At 36.9% G+C, this 12287-nt stretch overlaps 1 protein-coding gene and 1 long non-coding RNA gene across 3 annotated transcripts; both read right to left on the bottom strand.

The window, feature by feature from the left end:
• Nucleotides 1-91: 91 nt before the first annotated feature.
• LOC113090834 (uncharacterized) lies at nt 92-9117 on the bottom strand. 2 transcript variants are annotated; one of them, XR_003287266.1, is made up of 3 exons: nt 7234-9117; nt 635-1382; nt 92-601 (listed from the first exon to the last, which is right to left on the bottom strand). XR_003287266.1 is itself a non-coding variant. In XM_026256446.1 (2 exons), the coding sequence occupies exon 1, from the start codon at nt 8185-8187 to the stop codon at nt 7258-7260; it is 930 nt and encodes a 309-aa protein (XP_026112231.1). In that variant the 5' UTR covers nt 8188-9117; the 3' UTR covers nt 92-1382; nt 7234-7257. The 2 variants fall into 2 exon arrangements, 1 of the variants encoding a protein (XP_026112231.1); XM_026256446.1 differs by having other exon boundaries at nt 92-1382.
• Nucleotides 9118-10239: 1122 nt separating this feature from the next.
• LOC113090801 (uncharacterized) lies at nt 10240-11984 on the bottom strand. Its single transcript, XR_003287262.1, has 6 exons — nt 11638-11984; nt 11237-11295; nt 11024-11051; nt 10882-10944; nt 10661-10710; nt 10240-10477 (listed from the first exon to the last, which is right to left on the bottom strand). It is a non-coding gene; the product is annotated as an uncharacterized LOC113090801 (long non-coding RNA).
• Between the last annotated feature and the right edge of the window lie 303 nt (nt 11985-12287).

Raw genomic sequence — 12287 nt, 5'->3', positions numbered from 1 at the left:
TTGTTAACTGAAATAAAATAACTATTCAAATACTTGAGATGGACTGACCCATAACAGATCAAATCTGTGTCCACATGTATCCATGCTCTAATATAAACAAACATACTCCAGACATGAAAAATGGGGAGAATTATGTTTATTTTAGCTGTAAGGTCTATTAAAGACTCAGTGTGCAACACTTTAGATGTAGATCTCACAACCTTGAGCTACAATCCATTTCACTCTACAGCAGACTTTTCTATTCACAGCTCGCTGGTACTTCAATGGACTCAGGGCTTGCAAAAATGGAAAGACACATTTTAAAGAACCTTCAAAGGTCACACGTATTCTTACATTGGTCAAGGTTGTAGAAAAACTATTCTAGCACTACATTTTAATGCTTAAATAACTGACATGAACAACCTAGAAATGTATAAACCAGTACCACAAAACGAAAGTAATTCATGACAGAAGTTTCATGCATAGATAAAACGCCGTTGAACACGTTCAAGAGAAAGCTATTCTTGCAAGCGAGAGAAATGCATGTGCAAAAAAGCATTGGCTGTCAGTATGCACTTGTGCAAAATTAATTCTAATTTCTTTGCCCATAATTCCCTGTGAACTTTCCAAAGTGGCATATATTTTGAGGCACAACAGATATAATCAACTCAAACAGAAATGAATCAAGAAATAAAATAAATCTAGGCATGCTGTATACATAAATACACGACAAACACAAAATGGCTCTAATGACGTAAACCCAAAACGTAAGTACGGAAAAACATAATGCGTAGGTTTGCTGTATGTAGAAAGTGATTTAATAGTTCCTTTATAAGTGCACTCAAAAAGAACAGCAAGTTTGCCTGTGATTGGACTGATGGACTAATTAAGGATGGGCGATATAATGGACTATGATGGAGATGAAAGGACACATGTGAACAATCAGATACAAGCAATCCAAAGATGATGTTAAAGGCCACATTGAGCTATGAGTTCAGTAAAGTGTCACATGCAGATGTGCGGTACATACAGCGTGGGTCACGGTCACCATGTAAAAGTAATGTTTAGTTACAAATAAATTGTCGTTGGACTGGTTCAGCCTTCAGAAACTCCCAGACACTCAGTGACTGCGGGGTGCTCAGTTTTCTGTACACGATTCTTCATGGTTTGTAGATGGCAGATGTGGTTTTATTGCTGTGGTTGTAGATTCTAGTGTTTTACTCGTCCACTTCTCCTGCTGTTGTGCTACGTAAAAAATAGTTTTGGGAAAAATTTAAAGTACATTTTAAAGTGAGCAAAAAAAAAATCCACAGGTGGTGATGAAGAGATGCTGGTAGATTTATGGTGCCCAGTCGAATCCTCAGTGGAAGATTTGGGTACTGGACGATCAGCGTGTCAACAATCTGTGATAGAAACACAGAAGTGCTTAATCACTGGAGGACGAGAAAAGCTTGAGATTTGTGTGTTCTACTTTTAACAGTTCATCCAGAAATGACAATTCTGACATAATTTACTCACTCTAAAGTTGAGCTATGCTGGAGAGAATGGATTAAAGTCAATATTGGTTCAAATCTTGGACAGTTTGTCACATGGTTATTGTACAACTTCATAATAGGGCTGAGCAATAAATACTATCATATCGAGATTGCAATGTAATTTATGTCGATAATGATGATAAGCCCTGGACATTTTGACTAGATATGGATTAATCTAAATGAACTTCATCTCCAGAGCTGCTCTGAGAATCACTTCACCATCTTTACATGCTTTACTCTGAGAGAAACTACCACCAAATACATACAGAGATCTTCATGACAACCCGCCTGTTCGGCCTAACTTATAACAGGATTATATTACTACTGTTACTAAATTATAACAGAAACATATTACTACTGTATACTAAAATGCAATTCTCATTCATAATATTATTTTGTGTTTTTGAGGAATATCATTCAACCAAGTCATGTTTTTTTCATTAATAAATACATTCTGTTGTGCAGCATCTTTTTTAACAAAAAATATTAAAATGCAATAAAATACTATTGTTTTCATTTCAAATTTTCATTTGATTGCAGTTGATTAAATTGTTCATTTATTTTATTTTATCAACATTGTATTGAATCATAAAACACATAAACCAGAAAAAATAAAATAAAATGGAAATGAAAAGATAGCTACTGCGAAGAGTGTAATTGTGAACAAACAAGTTTTGTTTACATTCATTTTCAAGGTCTAACAAAAATGTGCAAAGCATTTTGCCCCTAAGTGAATTTTGTGATACATTTTTAATATGGTATAATATGGAAAAAAGTATTTGATAATATTTTTTTGACACATCGCTCGCTGCTCTACTTCTGAAAACTTGAGATGTAACCAAATAGTATTGTATGGACTACATTTATGAAACTTAAAGTGTTTTTGCATCCATATTCCTTGTAATTTTAGGGAAAAGAAATAGTAGCACAGGCTGTTGTTTAAATATAAATAAAAATAATTATTTGTTTATCTGCATGTCATGAAATTAAATACTTAACACAGAGCCAATAATACTTTTTTTATTTTATTTTAGGATGAACTACCCCTTTAAGCCGGAGGTCAAAACATACATTTGTGTACAAAGAAATTAAAATGGCAATATATCCCCATATATTGACATCCCCATAGAGAGTCACTCTGGGGGAAGAGGACAATATCTGAAAATGCATCTCAGAGAGACAGAAATCATATCAGCAGGGAAATGATGGACGGTTTAAAACCACAAGCAGGTTTCACAGCTCTCTGAAAATGTCATGCTTGTTTTTCTCTGGGTGAAAGATTTTAACCACAAGCCTCACAGCAAAGGTTAGGATGCTTGCATTATATATATATATATATATGTATGTATGTACAGTATTGTTCAAAATAAAAGCAGTACAATGTGACTAACCAGAATAATCAAGGTTTTTAGTATATTTTTTATTGCTACGTGGCAAACAAGTTACCAGTAGGTTCAGTAGATTCTCAGAAAACAAACAAGACCCAGCATTCATGATATGCACGCTCTTAAGGCTGTGCAATTGGGCAATTAGTTGAAAGGGGTGTGTTCAAAAAAATAGCAGTGTCTACCTTTGACTGTACAAACTCAAAACTATTTTGTACAAACATTTTTTTTTTCTGGGATTTAGCAATCCTGTGAATCACTAAACTAATATTTAGTTGTATGACCACAGTTTTTTAAAACTGCTTGACATCTGTGTGGCAAGGAGTCAACCAACTTGTGGCACCTCTCAGCTGTTATTCCACTCCATGATTCTTTAACAACATTCCACAATTCATTCACATTTCTTGGTTTTGCTTCAGAAACAGCATTTTTGATATCACCCCACAAGTTCTCAATTGGATTAAGGTCTGGAGATTGGGCTGGCCACTCCATAACATTAATTTTGTTGGTTTGGAACCAAGACTTTTGGGTCATTGTCTTGTTGAAACAACCATTTCAAGGGCATGTCCTCTTCAGCATAGGGCAACATGACCTCTTCAAGTATTTTAACATATGCAAACTGATCCATGATCCCTGGTATGCGATAAATAGGCCCAACACCATAGTAGGAGAAACATGCCCATATCATGATGCTTGCACCTCCATGCTTCACTGTCTTCACTGTGTACTGTGGCTTGAATTCAGAGTTTGGGGGTCGTCTCACAAACTGCCTGTGGCCCTTGGACCCAAAAAGAACAATTTTACTCTCATCAGTCCACAAAATGTTCCTCCATTTCTCTTTAGGCCAGTTGATGTGTTCTTTGGCAAATTGTAACCTCTTCTGCACATGCCTTTTTTTTAACAGAGGGACTTTGCGGGGGATTCTTGAAAATAGATTAGCTTCACACAGACGTCTTCTAACTGTCACAGTACTTACAGGTAACTCCAGACTGTCTTTGATCATCCTGGAGGTGATCATTGGCTGAGCCTTTGCCATTCTGGTTATTCTTCTATCCATTTTGATGGTTGTCTTCCGTTTTCTTCCACGTCTCTCTGGTTTTGCTCTCCATTTTAAGGCATTGGAGATCATTTTAGCTGAACAGCCTATCATTTTTTGCACCTCTTTATAGGTTTTCCCCTCTCTAATCAACTTTTTAATCAAAGTACGCTGTTCTTCTGAACAATGTCTTGAACGACCCATTTTCCTCAGCTTTCAAATGCATGTTCAACAAGTGTTGGCTTCATCCTTAAATAGGGGCCACCTGATTCACACCTGTTTCTTCACAAAATTGATGACCTCAGTGATTGAATGCCACACTGCTATTTTTTTGAACACACCCCTTTCAACTAATTCAACTAATTGCCCAATTGCACAGCCTTAAGAGCGTGCATATCATGAATGCTGGGTCTCATTTGTTTTCTGACAATCTACTGAACCTACTGGTAACTTGTTTGCCACGTAGCAATAAAAAAATATACGAAAAACCTTGATTATTCTGGTTAGTCACATTGTACTGCTATTATTTTGAACAATACTGTATGTATGTACAGTATTGTTCAAAATAATAGCAGTACAATGTGACTAACCAGAATAATCAAGGTTTTGAAATGGGTCGTTCAAGACATTGTTCAGAAGAACAGCGTACTTTGATTAAAAAGTTGATTAGAGAGGGGAAAACCTATAAAGAGGTGCAAAAAATGATAGGCTGTTCAGCTAAAATGATCTCCAATGCCTTAAAATGGAGAGCAAAACCAGAGAGACGTGGAAGAAAACGGAAGACAACCATCAAAATGGATAGAAGAATAACCAGAATGGCAAAGGCTCAGCCAATGATCACCTCCAGGATGATCAAAGACAGTCTGGAGTTACCTGTAAGAACTGTGACAGTTAGAAGACGTCTGTGTGAAGCTAATCTATTTTCAAGAATCCCCCGCAAAGTCCCTCTGTTAAAAAAAAGGCATGTGCAGAAGAGGTTACAATTTGCCAAAGAACACATCAACTGGCCTAAAGGGAAATGGAGGAACATTTTGTGGACTGATGAGAGTAAAATTGTTCTTTTTGGGTCCAAGGGCCACAGGCAGTTTGTGAGACGACCCCCAAACTCTGAATTCAAGCCACAGTACACAGTGAAGACAGTGAAGCATGGAGGTGCAAGCATCATGATATGGGCATGTTTCTCCTACTATGGTGTTGGGCCTATTTATCGCATACCAGGGATCATGGATCAGTTTGCATATGTTAAAATACTTGAAGAGGTCATGTTGCCCTATGCTGAAGAGGACATGCCCTTGAAATGGTTGTTTCAACAAGACAATGACCCAAAACACACTAGTAAACGGGCAAAGTCTTGGTTCCAAACCAACAAAATTAATGTTATGGAGTGGCCAGCCCAAACTCCAGACCTTAATCCAATTGAGAACTTGTGGGGTGATATCAAAAATGCTGTTTCTGAAGCAAAACCAAGAAATGTGAATGAATTGTGGAATGTTGTTAAAGAATCATGGAGTGGAATAACAGCTGAGAGGTGCCACAAGTTGGTTGACTCCTTGCCACACAGATGTCAAGCAGTTTTAAAAAACTGTGGTCATACAACTAAATATTAGTTTAGTGATTCACAGGATTGCTAAATCCCAGAAAAAAAAAATGTTTGTACAAAATAGTTTTGAGTTTGTACAGTCAAAGGTAGACACTGCTATTTTTTTGAACACACCCCTTTCAACTAATTGCCCAATTGCACAGCCTTAAGAGCGTGCATATCATGAATGCTGGGTCTTGTTTGTTTTCTGACAATCTACTGAACCTACTGGTAACTTGTTTGCCACGTAGCAATAAAAAATATACTAAAAACCTTGATTATTCTGGTTAGTCACATTGTACTGCTATTATTTTGAACAATACTGTATGTATGTATGTATTTATATATATGTATATAAAAAAAAAAAAACATGAGATAGAGAAATAGCCATCCAAAAATCATACAGTAAGGTGTTAGTGCAAAACTCATATTTTGGCATTGTGGGTGGCTGCTAAGCACCTTAATTGTTCTTGGTGGGTTTAAGCACTTCGCTGTGTTTGTTACGATGCAAGGAAATGGGGCGAAAACTTTTAGTCAGGGTTTCCAAAACTGGGGTTTGCGAGAGAACTGAAGGGGGTTTGCAAGTTAATTAAAACTAAATTATTAATAATCATAAAAATGTACAATTAAAATATTGTAAAATCTAAATGAAATATATATATATATATATATATTTTTTTTTTTTTGGTGGTTACCTTCAACAGTTAACCATGTCAAAAACAAGCAAGAACATGCAAATGTGTTTACTGAATTATTAACTTAAGAGGATATACTTCAAGCAAATATTTTAGGCAAAAAGCTTTGAGCATCCCTGGTTTAGAGTAACAGCACACCCTTCTTCAACAAGCCTCAAGACTGAGCTATATTTGATTTTATATTAATGCATGTAGCATAAAAGCTGGATGTATGACAAACCTAAGTTCAATACCTACTGTTACAAGTTTGTTCAAATCCTTATAATAGTAAAAGTGTACTTTTTTTTCTTTTTTTCTTATTTTTCAAACTTTATACTAGAAAGCAGTAGCGCACAAATTTCCAGCAACCAAAAATATTTGTTTGAAAATTATTTTTTTTCGGTTTCGTTGACCAAACATTAACTAAAAACACTGACATTTAATTAGCACTTCTCCGATGGTATGTGTCAGTGTCTTTTTGTGCACAGTATGGATGTACCGAGCCGATTTCAAGGATTGGGATTGGGACCAATTAAGTTTTTTTTTTTTTTTTTACTAATCGGTATGGGATCTCCTAAACCCCATCCTTATTTTATGTCAGCTGTCATGCAAGTGTCTTGCACCCGGTATTATAACTTTAATGTTCTTGAAGTGTGCACCAAACAATAGGAAAATAGAAGTTTTGGATTGTGTGGACGGGATTAACAATATCAGTTTATCATTTGAAATAGATCTTAATTTTGATGAACATAGATCTTTTAGTCAATGCTGTCTTCAGTTGATGCATGAACCAAACTTTACGAAATACCATTCCAGTAATCACAATAAGCGTTGCAACTTTATTATGAAAAAGCTTTCAAATCCTCTGTCAGTATTTCTAATGAAATTAAAACAATATGTTAACAATTAGGTCTTCAGCCAAATTAAACTTTTAATTTCAGTTTTCATTAAAATTCATATCTGCATTTCTTGCGTAATTTGATAAGAGGAAAGCCTTTCCCTTATGACAACAGCACAGGGTTTTTGGACAGAGACAGCTACTTACCCAAAATACACTTTTCCCAGGACATCAGCTGCTTTGTGTAACTCCTATCTTGCTTTCGTCAGCTGTCCGCTGTGGCTCATTCTGCTCCCAAATGTCGTTCTGTTCCTCCTTACTCTCTCTGACTTCTCCGTCAGCTTTCTCATCACCCCCCTCTGCCGAAGCCTCACTCTGGTGTACACTGACAGAGATGACCAGCGCCTGCACGATACCGTAGACCAGCGCAAACAGCAGCAGGTACTCCTGTACCACCCACAGCAGTCCGGCCATCCCAACAGTCGACACCAGAAACATGGCCATCCCATGGAGCCACAGCTTCAGGGCGCCCTGCACCCCCAGCACGTCCAAAGTAAACTTAGTCGGAGGAGATACGGTGGTCAGGAAGCCCACCACAAACAAGTCAAAGAAGTGGCGGAGGAAATTAAAGCAAATATCGTAGTGCTCAGGCATGATTTCCCCCTTCCACGAGCGAGAGAAGAACTGGAATGCAGATTTCTGTGGTGTGGGGGATGGAGGGGGCGTCCCATAGTCTGATTGCCCATCGACTTCATCACCATCCCATGTACCGTCACTCCACCCAGCACATTTCTGCTGGCGGAGCGTGGTGGATGCTGACCACCGGGGCCAGAAAAAGTATCTGGATGAAAGCATTCGGCTCCACCAGTGCGAGGGGCTTTGGGCAACTGCTTTCTCAATCTCAACATCAGCCCTCAGGTCTTCAATGTCCAATGGCTTGATAGTCTCCTCAGCCTGCCAGAATTCATCAGTGATTGTCTTTTGGTCCTCTTTGGTGTTCTTGCCCCTCCAAACCAAGGCAGTAAGTCCCCATAAACCCCATCTGCTTCTTGTCTGAATCTCCGTTGTTGCGGGTTTCTCAGGTTTGGCATGATTGCCCCATGAGGAGTACAGATTCGCTGGACTGACCCACCCCCAAACTCGCCCTACAACTGCAGTCATGTCTACACCACTACTTTATAATGCACAAATGAGGAAATAAAAATGCTATATATATATATATATATATATATATAAAAATAAAAAAAATCAGAATGTGTTGGGGGAAAAGGGTGAAATATTTGATAATTACACATTAATAACTATAGTATAAAGCAGAAATAAGCACAGCCACCTCTTTATCTAATGGTATAGCTATTAAAAAGTAAAAAAAAAAACGACATTGAGTGTTCCTTTAATAAGACATATATAAAGTTTTACACTGCCACAAGTCTAAGAAGGCATCTAAACAATGAGACCTCAACAGACCTGTATTAAGGTGTGTTTGTATTAAAGCAAATGAACCAGAAAACAACCGATGGCCACACCTGTGCAAATCACTCAATGACAGGAAATTTATATAATTTTTTAATAAAAAATAAAACGAAACAATATTACTGTGGCAATGGGTTTTCAGTTATTTTTGTTTAGCTCTCCAAGCATGCTCCTCAGGCGAAACGGCGTCTGTTAGCATGTCTGAACAAGCCGAGTGACTCCGCACCTTTAAACGCTAAACTGTGTCGATGTTGAACGAAGAAACACTAGCGACCGGAGAATCAAACATATCTGCGACCCCAAATCTTCAGTTTTATACGACTACAGTCAGGACAAGCAGATACATCTTCCACACATCACAGACACACACTTCACTTTAAAAAACAAACAAACATTTGAGTTCACTTATCGAAGCCAGCTTCACATTCCTGTTCATCAGCACCCGGCAGAATCGTGTTTAAAAAAACGCTTCAGCACGTAAACAGCTCGACAATATGCGAAAATAGAGTCCAGTTAAAGTCCAAAAGATTCAGAGAGTTTTGACTGAGATAACTTAGTCCATGCGGTGTACGAGCTGGTTTGGTTTTTTTTTTACGAGCTGGTTTGCTTGTCTAGTAATGGGAATGTGAAAGAAACGGAGATTCGGTTCTTTCACTCGGTTCATTTGAAATAACTGGTTCAACTAATCAATTCAGTGGATCTTTTACCGTGTTTTTGTCTGATATCCCGGGCCGGGCATATTAAAGCCATATAATAAAGACACGTACTGCTGTTATTTACGAGTATTTTGTTTCGAATCATACGTGTTTATGAGAGACTAGCTGAAATATATGCCATAAATTGTATCACACTTATATTTATGCATTGTGATGCTTTTTTTATGTAAAGCGACAAGCAATTCTTCACAGAGCCAAATATATTTATAGTGTAAAATGTCAGGTTTAGCTAGAACGCTTTTTCAATGCATATTTCAGAATACTACAGAACTTTTACTATATAATAAAAGAAATACGCTAGGTTCAATGAGTTGGAGTCGTTGACTCGACAAAAGATTCATTGAAAAGATCCGACTCAAATGGAAGATTCGTTCACAGATCGGGCGTCGCTACGCACCGCTACGTACAGAACAGAAGCGGTTACATTAGTGACCGCTGACCTTCGCTCTGTATAGTTGTGACAGTCCGTGTAAACTATTAAAATGTATATATTTCCAAAACGTAGGTCTGTTACAAAAAATGTGTACAAAAAAAAAAAAAAATAGCGTGTACTGAAATTGAGTCAAGTAGAATGAATTCAAATATAATAGACGCTGAGTAACTGAACTCTTTCCATAATAAAAGTCCTCAGCAATTCCTAACAAACAGCAGCTGAAGAGAGGAATGTCATGTCGAATTCATCACGTCCATGTGTTGTACTTCAAAAAACACACAAGTAAAAATTCTATCTTATACTGACTTTATTCTTAATCTTCAAATATATATTTTGTAAAATTTAGATAGCATATCAGAATTTCATGAGTAATCAATTTCATTAAGTTATACTATATATTATTTATTTATTTTTACATATTAATCATGTATAGGGTGCAAATCTGCTACATGGCGTAAAAGCTATTTACTTTTAGAATGACTCCCAAAAGCATTTGCACTAATATTTGACCTTATACAAGAACATGAATACGATTAAGGCATGAAATTACAAGCTGGCCCTGCTACTCCCATTAAAAAAACAATGACTATATAGCTGTAATAGTGGTCTTTATTAGATGTAAAAGACAACTGTACATTTTTTGAGAATGCAGCATACAAATAAATGAGGTCAAAAACAAGCCGTTACTTTCTCAAACTGTCCTTTGAATGACATACAATGACACTGAAACACAAGTGTATAAGTTATGATAACAATAACTACAGAGGAGCTTTACAGTTCACCAATGTGCTGCGAACAGTCCACAACTCTTCTGCCACTGCATCAACTTCTGTCCTCGAAAGAAAACAAGTGTATTAGATTACAAAGAGGGGGAATGAGTGCATTAGTTGCCTGTGAGTGTTTCAGTGCGCCGCGAGAAAGTTACTTCATTGAGTTTCAGTGGAACCGAACAACGCAATCATCATTAACACCCAATTATAACCAGAGGGAAGTTTACTGGACCAGTACTTACACAGGGACAGATTCAAGGGAATATAAACATCATTCTGGCTTCGTGTCAACCTAAAAAAAGATAAAACATTAACTAGAAGTTCTTCGTAATAAACACATTTTCATAATCAAAAGCAGTGCTCAGAGAAATGTGAAGAGCTTCATGTTGTCATCAGAGACTCTAGTCTACTGAATCATGACCGCACATCCCTGATAAAACATCAGCACTGTTAGGACACTCACCTCTGTGTTCATTCATGGGCTGGAGACAATGTCTGTGTTGGCTTCAAATCCTTAGTTAAAAACCTTGAAAATAAAACTAACTGTTAAGACATTATAATTGGCCATACTTGCAAATTCACAGGCATGAGAAACCATCTCTTACCCACTCAGCCATCCCGCTGGAATCCAACCTGTGAATGTATATAGACATTTAGAGACATTCAAAGCTACTGTTTTAAGTTTTCATTGGTATAGGGTGCCATTCGCCATTCGCAATATAGATTGCCAATATAGGCAATACAGAAATCCCGGCAAGGATGTGTCCTGGGAAAATGGCTCGTATGGTCACCCTACATTGGTGTGAACTATCTCTCACCCAATGGGTGTCAGCCGTTGACTTCAGCTCCCTGGCAACATCTGTTCCTCCCAACCAACCTGCAAAAGTGTAACATTTAGAGACCTCCATCCAAACCAGTACAAATCAGTGTAAAGCTGTACATCATGTGTTTCAATGCACTGTAAAGAGGAGTAAATCAGAGAGTTCAGTCTAATGATTCATCATGGCATGCAATGATAGTCTACTGGGGTTTTCAGTCTGTCAGATGTCACAGACCTCCAAATAGGATCAGAGGCACCACTAAAAGGCAGCTATATATTTATATGTAACGTTATAAGACCATATTTATACAGTATTAATTTGCTATGTATTCAGAAAAAAATCTTCAGGTTTTCGAAAACCTCTGAAAGAAAACAGAAGTGTTGTTGTCTCATACTTACGTTACTGGGAAACTGATGCAGCTTCGGTACATTCTTTGACATTTCTTTTCCCAAGACATCAATGTTCAGTTTAAGTAAATATGATCTGCAAAACACTGAAAGTTATATTATCAGGTCATATTCGACTAATCATGAAGATCTGTGGGGAGCTCCAGACCATCAGCACTGTTAAAACACGGCCAAGCGGCATCTCTAACAAGGTTAAATAAAAAAGCACTAAACTGTGGTCTGGGGTAACGTTAAGCGATACAACAATAAATAAAATAAATAAATAAATAACAACGAAGGTCATTCATCGCTAGCTCAGGATCTGCAGTGCAGCATCCGACGCGCAGCGAATGACTATATCAGGGTCCTAACGCTGCAGTCAGGGTAGCGAAATATCTGCCTGCATGAAAATACGAGCATATTTTGTGCAGATGTTGCATTATTATTATTGTTATTATTTTAATTTGTTTTCTTTTTCTTATATATAATTTATTCAAATATGTATATGTATATGTATATGTATATATCTATATATATATATATATATATATATCTATCTATCTATATATATATATATATATATATATATATATATATATATATATATATATATATATATATATATATATATATGTATGTATATGTATATGTATATATATATA

Source organism: Carassius auratus, unplaced genomic scaffold (genome assembly GCF_003368295.1).
Source record: "Carassius auratus strain Wakin unplaced genomic scaffold, ASM336829v1 scaf_tig00214021, whole genome shotgun sequence".
In the NCBI taxonomy this organism is placed as follows: Eukaryota; Metazoa; Chordata; class Actinopteri; order Cypriniformes; family Cyprinidae; genus Carassius; species Carassius auratus.
The sequence above is the reverse complement of the archived record's forward strand: the minus strand, read 5'-3'. Positions and strand labels throughout refer to the sequence as shown.

Excerpts from the sequence above, each read along its gene's own strand:
- LOC113090834 (XM_026256446.1), bottom strand. The coding sequence starts at position 8,187 with ATGACTGCAGTTGTAGGGCGAGTTTGGGGGTGGGTCAGTCCAGCGAAT.